Raw genomic sequence first — 8,216 nt, 5'->3', positions numbered from 1 at the left:
TCCTGGCCCGGCGTGGAGTACAGGTGGTACTCGGGAAGCGTCCAGTAGTTCCTGCGGCAGTAGAAGTCGAGCAGGCTGACGGCCGAGTAGATCTGACTCTGCTTCAGGGCCAGCAGGCCGGTGGGGATCAGCGGCGTGCCGGGAAACAGGGGGAACACGCACTGGTCGGGGTCCTCTGAGGACACGCAGAGAGCCCCCCCCCACACACACACACACACACACACACACACACACACACATACGATAAATGTATCGTCGTTCTACTATAAATGGTTTGTCAACATCTCTTCTAACCTTAACGTTAATAACGGCCTTGTTTCCTCATCATGAAACAGAAGCTGGTACTTGTAATGTGTCATTAGTAGCATCAACGCGTTATAATCTGCTTAGAGCTCCTAATTCATCACATGCAATTAAACGGGCCCTCCGGGTTGCTATGGTTACCAGCTCTCCTCGTTCACACTGGAAAGCGGCAACTCGTGTTCTCGGCCGATTTAAGGCTCACATGTGGAACCGCAAGTTGAATCTACGTTTACAGAGAAGAGGATGTGGGTCGAGGGAAGTATTGATGGAAGCCCTCATCCTGAAGATGCTTTCACTGACCCGGACGCCATGGAAACCCCCAGAAACGGTTTCAGTCGGAAGGGAATTCTGTGCTTTTAGCTCAATGTGTTCCGCGCTGAGAGTTGATTGGTCATTGTGACACCTCCTCACCTCCTCCGCTGTAAAAGGGGCTTCCCAGGCGCGACGGCAGGGGCAGCGTTCTCCCAGCTCCTCCCATCATGCCAGCGTCGCTCCTGTGCAGGACAAGCATCCCGTTCCCTCCTCCTCCGCCTCCTGCGCTGCCCCCCTGGTGCCCTCGGTTGGTGTTGTACCTCCTCCCCCCGGCCGTGCCCCCCTCCTTGACCCCCGCCGGCTTGGCCAGCGTCACCTCCACGGTAGCCCCGTCGATCTGGGCGCCGTTCATGAGGCTGAGCGCCGTGACGGCGTCGGCGCGGGACCGGTAGTGGACGAAGGCGTAGTCGGTCAGCTTCTTCACGCGCTCCACGCAGCCCGGCTTGAAGCGGGAGAACTCCTGGCGCAGCGTCTCCTCGCCGGTGCTCAGCATCAGGTTGCGCACCTGAGAGACGGAGAGGAGGGCGGAGCTCAGATGAGGTGTTCGGATGCCTCGTCACAGTGTAATAATCATAGCGTGTAGCTGCTAGTTGTGATAGTAGCGTCATTTGTTAAGTGTTAAGAAGCTGGGCGGGAAGCAGCTGGTGAAAAAGGGGAGCAAACAGATGTAAAACAGCTGTATTGACTGTTATAGGAAGTGACGTTGTTTTTGACTCCTCCCCTTTTCTTTGTTGACCCCTGAACTGTGATGTTTGTGATCCGTACCTCAAACTGACAGGAAGTACAACATGAAACGTCTCCTTCCAATATCTGTCTCACGCACACACACACTGTGACCTCTGACCCCCCCGAGAGGGAAACCCTCCCTCCCCTGTAAAGCACTTTGGAGCTTTTTTCTATTTGCTGCCCTCGGATCAGTCTCAGCCTTTCAGAGTAAAAGCCTTCTGCACTAATTGATCCCCCAGAGGGCGAGCAGTTCCGTTTGAGACCCCCCCCCCATCTTTGAGCTGAATATTTCAGAGGCCTCTTCCAAAAGGAGGCGTCCTTGTATTTTCATTGGGAGGGAAGTTAAAAGGAGTTAAATAAAGAAACTATTGTGGTTTCTTCTTGTTACTTTTGAGTCAAACTCACGTAAAGGACTCTGACGCGCTGCATCACCTCCTCGTCCACGTCCTTCTCCGGCTCCGCCCAGTCCACCTGGATGGAGTTACCCCACAGCTGGAAGGTTCCTATTCAAAGATAATCATTGTAAAATTGTGCTGTGATTGTAGAGATACAGGAAGTCATTTTCAAATGATAAAAATATATTTAATACGTGGACGAAGCAATATCAAACATAAGAAAAAGGAAAGTACGGTCAAAATTAATTCAATTAATCAAGTCATTAAGATGGAGAAAAATTGAATAAATAAAGGAAATGAGTAGGTATATTAATAATAATTGGTAATAAGTAACCGAGAACCTGCGGTGATTTTAAAAAGGATGTGCGTGTTTTACGCCACAAAGAACACGGAGCACATTGTAACAGTGTGACTTGTGACCTCTGACCTGTGGGGCCGACTCAGGTCTGCTAACAACATTCTACGTTCTGTTTTTACTTTGTCAGCAGAGCTCAAGGACGACACACAGTAAGACACTCGTCTCACAGCTTCCAGGTACATTTCCCACCGTCCCCATAAAAGAATTAAACGCCACCACAGAAAACTGAAGAAGAAGCCGGACAGCAGCCAGCTTACCTAGAAACAGCAGGAAGAGCTGAACAATGGATAATGAATAATCATTTACACTCAGACGGCTAACGGTAAAGAAGAGAGGAGGATCTCAGTGCTCTGCAGCGATGCCCTGAAGGGTCCACTTCAGGCGTCCCCGACCTTTGCTGCCTCACGGACCGTAAATATGTCAAGAGGGACGCACACAATTAGGACAGCATCCGGTCAATTTGACACCTCAAAAGGAAAAGTCACTAAGATTAAAAGTGACTTTAGGGAGGATTTATGTGTAGATTGATTTCTGTACTTTTCTCCAGTTTCCTCAATGCGTGTTTACTAAAACAGCTGGACAAACATTCAGGAATAACCAGGATAACCTGGACATGATGAGCCCCCCCGTCCCCCCTCCCACTCCCTCAGACTCTGCTGCAGTGATCTGTGCTCCGCCGCCCTCTGCTGGACAAACACAGGAGCTGACCCGGTCCGCTGAGAGGGCGGGCCACGCAGTACCTGGGATGAGCTTCCTGCGGGCCATGGCCGCCCCTTTGTGGGACTCGTACTCCACGAAGGCAAAGCCTCGATTCCGGGTCTTGTCGGTGGAGCTCGGGTACACGATCACGTCCACGACCCCGTCCGTCACCTGGGAGACGCAGACAGAGAGAAATATTACATTAGTTTACATCACATGTCATTTCGCTGACGCTTTTATCCAAAGCGACAATAGGTGCATTTTAACGACAAGGAAACAAACACAGAATAACAAGAAAGTGTGATTTCCTCTAATAAGCCGATGTACAACTTGCTGTAGATAATAACCATTATGAGTCCAATGTAAGTGCTGCAGTTAGTTAGTGTGTTAGTGGAGGTAGAGTCTGAAGAGGTGTGTCTTTAGTCTGAAGATGTGAAGGCTCTCTGTGGTCCTGATGTCTTCAGAGACCTCCTTCCACCATTTAGGAGCAGGACAGCAAAGAGTGGAGATCTAGTGGAGTGTTTTGCTCTCAGTGAGGAGGAACAAGCAGTTTATCACATGCAGAGCGGAGAGTGCGGGTCGGGATGTCGGGTTGGACCAGGTCCTGGATGTAAGCTGGACCCCATCCATTCACAGCACGGTATGTGAGCACCATGTTTAGAACTGGATGAGCCGGTACCAGTGAAGAGAGCGGAGGAGTGGAGGAGTGAGGGAGAACTTAGGAAGGTTAAAGACCAGTGGAGCTGCTGCATTCTGGATGAGCTGCAGAGCTGCATATATATATTTCGTTTTATTTATATAGGATATATTTGTTCACATTCCGATTCTAATGTCAAACTATTCTGACAAATAAAACGTTCTTTGTTCTTTGAAATAGCGTACTTTTATTACTATGCTATTATATTGTCATTATGTTATCAGCGCCATGTAATGGTCTGAAAATTGCAATAATATGGCAATAAATATTGGTGAAATAATCGCACGAGAAAAATGTGATATTGTGGCAGCCCTGCTATACCACAAAGCAAAGTCTACAAACCACAATATGAGAAATAAATAGATGAGATGGACAGAGAACTCATTAGAAAGAAAGTCAATAAAGGAAATACGTTTTTCACCGAGTTTAAAATAAATATATTCATAAATATTAGAATTAATTGAAATTAGAGAAACGAATGACGCATCTTCTTCTTCTTCTGTGCTGCTGCGTACCTTGGTCATCTCCTCCATGATCTCCTCCTTCCTCTTGTCCTTGGGGATGGAGCCGATGAAGAGGCGGCAGTTGTCCAGACTCACGCACACGCCGATGAACTTCCCCGGGTGGATCTCGTAGTTGTCCAACATCTGGATGGCCCTCTGCGCCGCCTCTCTGTGGCACATGAATCAACGGCGCGTCATCCATCCAAATCACTTCACTTTGTTTTGGCATGGGTGCGTGTGGGGGTCAATACGGGACACCGACTCCTTCATTCTCCGACGCCGGCGCGCTCGCTGTCCGCTGGCGGGAGCGTGCTCACGTGTGCCAGGATTCCCCGTTCCTGTTACCTGTTGGTGTACATGACGAAGGCGTAGCCGCGGTTCTCTCCGCTGAACTCCATCATCAGTCTGAACTCGTAGATCCGGCCGGCTCTCTCAAAGAGCGGGACCAGCTCGTCTTCGTACAGATCTCTAGGGATCTTCCCCACAAAGACCTCGCAGCCCCGGGGGGGGGCCGGGCCTTTCCAGCCTGCAAACACAGTGTCAGAACAAGGTAACGAGTAGGTGAGTAGGAGCATGCTTCTGGATTTCTAATCACACACAGACAGACACACACACACAGACCTGGCGGCGGTCCTCCATACTTCCTCTGTCCGTTCTCCTGCACCATGTTGTATCCCGTCTTCTCCATCAGGGCGAGCAGAGCCATCCCTTTGGCGCAGGACGCCTTGAACTCTTCCTCGCCGGCCAGCGGGCTGACCTTCCCGGAGTCTCCGTCCACGTCCGAGTCCTGGCCCCAGTCTGTCCAACGAAAATATTAATAACGAATAATGTTGTAAATCATTTTTGTCATGCTTTATTTGTATGTCTTATAGTTTAATTAAATAAATAAAAAATGATCAATGTCATACTGTTTTATTCTACGTCACGTGCCTCTCAGACGCGCGCTCCGCGTTCCATCAGTACGTTGAGTTCGAGCCGCCTTGTTGGCTAGCTTAGCTTGCTAACGTAGCTTTAAGTCTATTATTCATGTATGGTTGTAACCAGAGCTAACAGCTAGAGTAGACAAATGAAAAATAACAAGTCATGTTGTTTACTCTGTGCCGACTTAAATATACCAAGTGAAACTACTCTTTGAGTTCATTAGCTAACATTATGTTAGCAACATTTCTGCTAGCGGCTCAGAAATGTTCAACCGATTTTTCTAGCTATCAGTTAGCTTGTATATTTTAACATTAACTAGTCTAATTAACTTTGCTTAACCGAATAAATAACCTCCCACCGTTTTGTCCTGCTGCCATTTCTTTCCACGGTTCTTCAGAGGGTTAAAATATCAACGGGCAACGGTTGAACTGAACGTGACGTCACTGACGGGACTTAGTTCAATTAAAACTTTATTGGATAAACAGAAACTAACGTTGCCTGCAAAGATCGTCTGTTGACGGAGGTTTTGATTGGCATGGAGGCCAAGCCTCTTGAGCCAATCAGCGCATGTATGTGAGGGACGGAAGGCGGGACTGTATGTGGATACTTATCTAGGTAGGTAAAATATATGATTTAGTCAAATGAAAACTGAAAAAGTATATATTTTTTATTATATCTAAAATAAAATGTATGAGAACAGTATGTAAAAAGACATAATTATATATATATGTATATCATATAAATATATATATATATATATACATAAAATTACGTCAAAATTAAAATAAAACAAAAAATGTATTTAGAATTCAATCAAACTTATTGTTTTTAATTATTTAATTGAATAAAATGTGTTTTTATTAAATCACCTTAAACGTAAAATAAAACATAAAAGTCTAAAATACTAAATTCTAAGTAAAAAATACCCAGTCTTGTTTTTTAATGTAAACGCGTTCAAAAACAACATATTTGCTTTTGTCATGCAAGTTGTGGAATATGCAGCTCTTAAGTGTGGATCCAGTGGTCCAGCGATACAAAAGAAAGTTTAGAAAGATAAAGAAGCAGCAGATATCCCAACCGCACTGCTGTTTTTTTACATGAACAGAAGAAAAGCTTAGGCATGCAGAGGTAACTATATGATGATACATTACATATGAAATGTAATCTTTCGGCGGCGGCTCGGGGACACGGAACACCTCCGCAGTTGGCGGCGGCTCGGGGACACGGAACACCTCCGCAGTTGGCGGCGGCTCGGGGACACGGAACACCTCCGCAGTCGGCGGCAGCTCAGGGACACGGAACACCTCCGCAGTCGGTGGCGGCTCGGGGACACGGAACACCTCCGGAGTCGCCGGCTCAGACCCCCCATAACCCCCCTCTCAAGGGCCGGATCCCAGACGGCCCTCAAATCACCAATGGGAGGGTGGGAGAGGACCACAGGATGGGAGGGAGGGAACATGAGTCGAGGAGCGGGGACTGGGGGCGTCGGAGTCAGGAGTCTCGGGGCCGGTACCGGGGTCGCAGGAGCGAGTCGGGGAACCGCAACGGGAAATTGCTGCGGCCCAGCGGGAACGGGTGGTCGCTGCGGCCCAGCGGAGAAGGGTGGTCGCTGCTTCCTCTTGCCAGGGCTCCTTTTCCTTGGGGTTGAGAAGGTCCCGGAGCTCGAGGCAGGCCCTCTGATAGCTCCTGGGACCGAAAATAAAGTTGGTTTTCTGCTGCCAGAAGGGACTTCTTACGTCCAGGTAATCAGGTCCGTAATCTGGCAACGGGTCTGCTGAGCCCTTCTTTGGTCGCGTCATTCTGTCAGGGATGCGTGGGAAGGCAGGACTCAAAATGCAGACTTTCAAAAGCAAAAATACTTTAATAGTCAAAAAGGGCAAAAAGCTAAAGGCAGGAACTGGGGCAAAACGGCAGGCAGGAAGTACGAACATCCAGGACCATAGACAATGTGACAAGAGACTTGCTTAAATACACTAGGGAGGTGCTGGTGATTGGACACAGGTGGAAACAATCAGACAATCACAGGAGATGACAGGACAAGGCAGGAAATAAAACCACACCGTGGCAATACCCCCCCCCCCCCCCCCCCCCAAGGGCCGAATTCCAGACGGCTCACACTAGCAGAGAGTGGACAAGGGGTAGGAGGGAGGGAAACCAGAGACGTTGGTCGGAACGCCCGGGAAACTCTGGCGGGCGGCCCGGCGGGCGGCCAGACGACCGGGGAGCCTCCAGGGGTCGGCCGGGTGGGCGGTCAGCAGCTGACTACAGCGCACTGAACGTCTCTGTCTGGAGTAGCTGGCTGGGAATGGCCGCCGGCTCGGGGAAACCGAACACCTCCGCAGTCGGCGGAGGCTCGAGTACACGGAATACCGCCGCGGTCAGCGGCGGCTCGGGGACACGGAACACCTCCGCAGTCGGCGGCGGCTCGGGGACACGGAACACCTCCGCAGTCGGTGGCGGCTCGGGGACACGGAACACCTCCGGAGTCGCCGGCTCAGACCCCCCATAACCTCCCTCTCAAGGGCCGGATCCCAGACGGCCCTCAAATCACCAACGGGAGGGTGGGAGAGGACCACAGGATGGGAGGGAGGGAACATGAGTCGAGGAGCGGGGACTGGGGCCGTCGGAGTCAGGAGTCTCGGGACCGGTACCGGGGTCGCAGGAGCGAGTCGGGGAACGGCAACGGGTGGTCGCTGCGGCCCAGCGGGGAAGAGTGGTTGCTGCTTCCTCTTGCCAGGGCTCCTTTTCCTGGGGTTGAGAAGGTCCCGGAGCTCGAGGCAGGCCCTCTGATAGCTCCTGGGACCGAAAATAAAGTTGGTTTTCCGCTGCCAGAAGGGACTTCTTACGTCCAGGTAATCAGGTCCGTAATCTGGCAACGGGTCTGCTGAGCCCTTCTTTGGTCGCGTCATTCTGTCAGGGATGCGTGGGAAGGCAGGACTCAAAATGCAGACTTTCAAAAGCAAAAAGACTTTAATAGTCAAAAAGGGCAAAAAGCAAAAGGCAAGAACTGGGGCAAAACGGCAGGCAGGAACTACGAACATCCAGGACCATAGACAGTGTGACAAGAGACTTGCTTAAATACACTAGGGAGGTGCTGGTGATTGGACACAAGTGGAAACAATCAGACAATCCCAGGGAATGACAGGACAAGGCAGGAAGTGAAGTTACCCAGGGATACAAGAAGCAGAAAACTACAAAACAAGACAGGAAATAAAACCACACCGTGACAGTGGCGTAGTGAAGGGTTGCTGGTGCGTTTATATAAATAATCTGCTCATCCATCTCATGCATGAGCCTGTTGG

At 49.9% G+C, this 8,216-nt stretch overlaps 1 protein-coding gene across 2 annotated transcripts in view; it reads right to left on the bottom strand.

Moving 5' to 3' along the window:
* Positions 1-5,420, bottom strand: part of rbm46 (RNA binding motif protein 46) — a 9,471-nt gene extending 4,051 nt beyond the window's left edge. The window contains exons 1-8 of one of the 2 annotated variants that reach the window (XM_078105981.1): positions 5,273-5,420; positions 4,615-4,791; positions 4,339-4,519; positions 4,006-4,162; positions 2,835-2,964; positions 1,747-1,844; positions 715-1,120; positions 1-175 (exon numbers count right to left, since the gene is read on the bottom strand). The exon at positions 1-175 is cut by the window's left edge and continues 25 nt beyond it. In XM_078105981.1, coding sequence (XP_077962107.1) covers positions 1-175; positions 715-1,120; positions 1,747-1,844; positions 2,835-2,964; positions 4,006-4,162; positions 4,339-4,519; positions 4,615-4,791; positions 5,273-5,291 — 1,343 coding nt within the window. In that variant the 5' untranslated portion in view covers positions 5,292-5,420. The remainder of the gene's footprint in view (positions 176-714; positions 1,121-1,746; positions 1,845-2,834; positions 2,965-4,005; positions 4,163-4,338; positions 4,520-4,614; positions 4,792-5,272) is intronic. The other variant, XM_078105982.1, reaches the window with a different exon arrangement.
* Positions 5,421-8,216: the final 2,796 nt, after the last annotated feature.

This window comes from Gasterosteus aculeatus, chromosome 7 (assembly GCF_964276395.1).
Source record: "Gasterosteus aculeatus chromosome 7, fGasAcu3.hap1.1, whole genome shotgun sequence".
NCBI classification, from domain to species: Eukaryota; Metazoa; Chordata; class Actinopteri; order Perciformes; family Gasterosteidae; genus Gasterosteus; species Gasterosteus aculeatus.
Note: the sequence above shows the minus strand (reverse complement) of the source record. Positions and strands in the feature narration are given on the sequence as shown.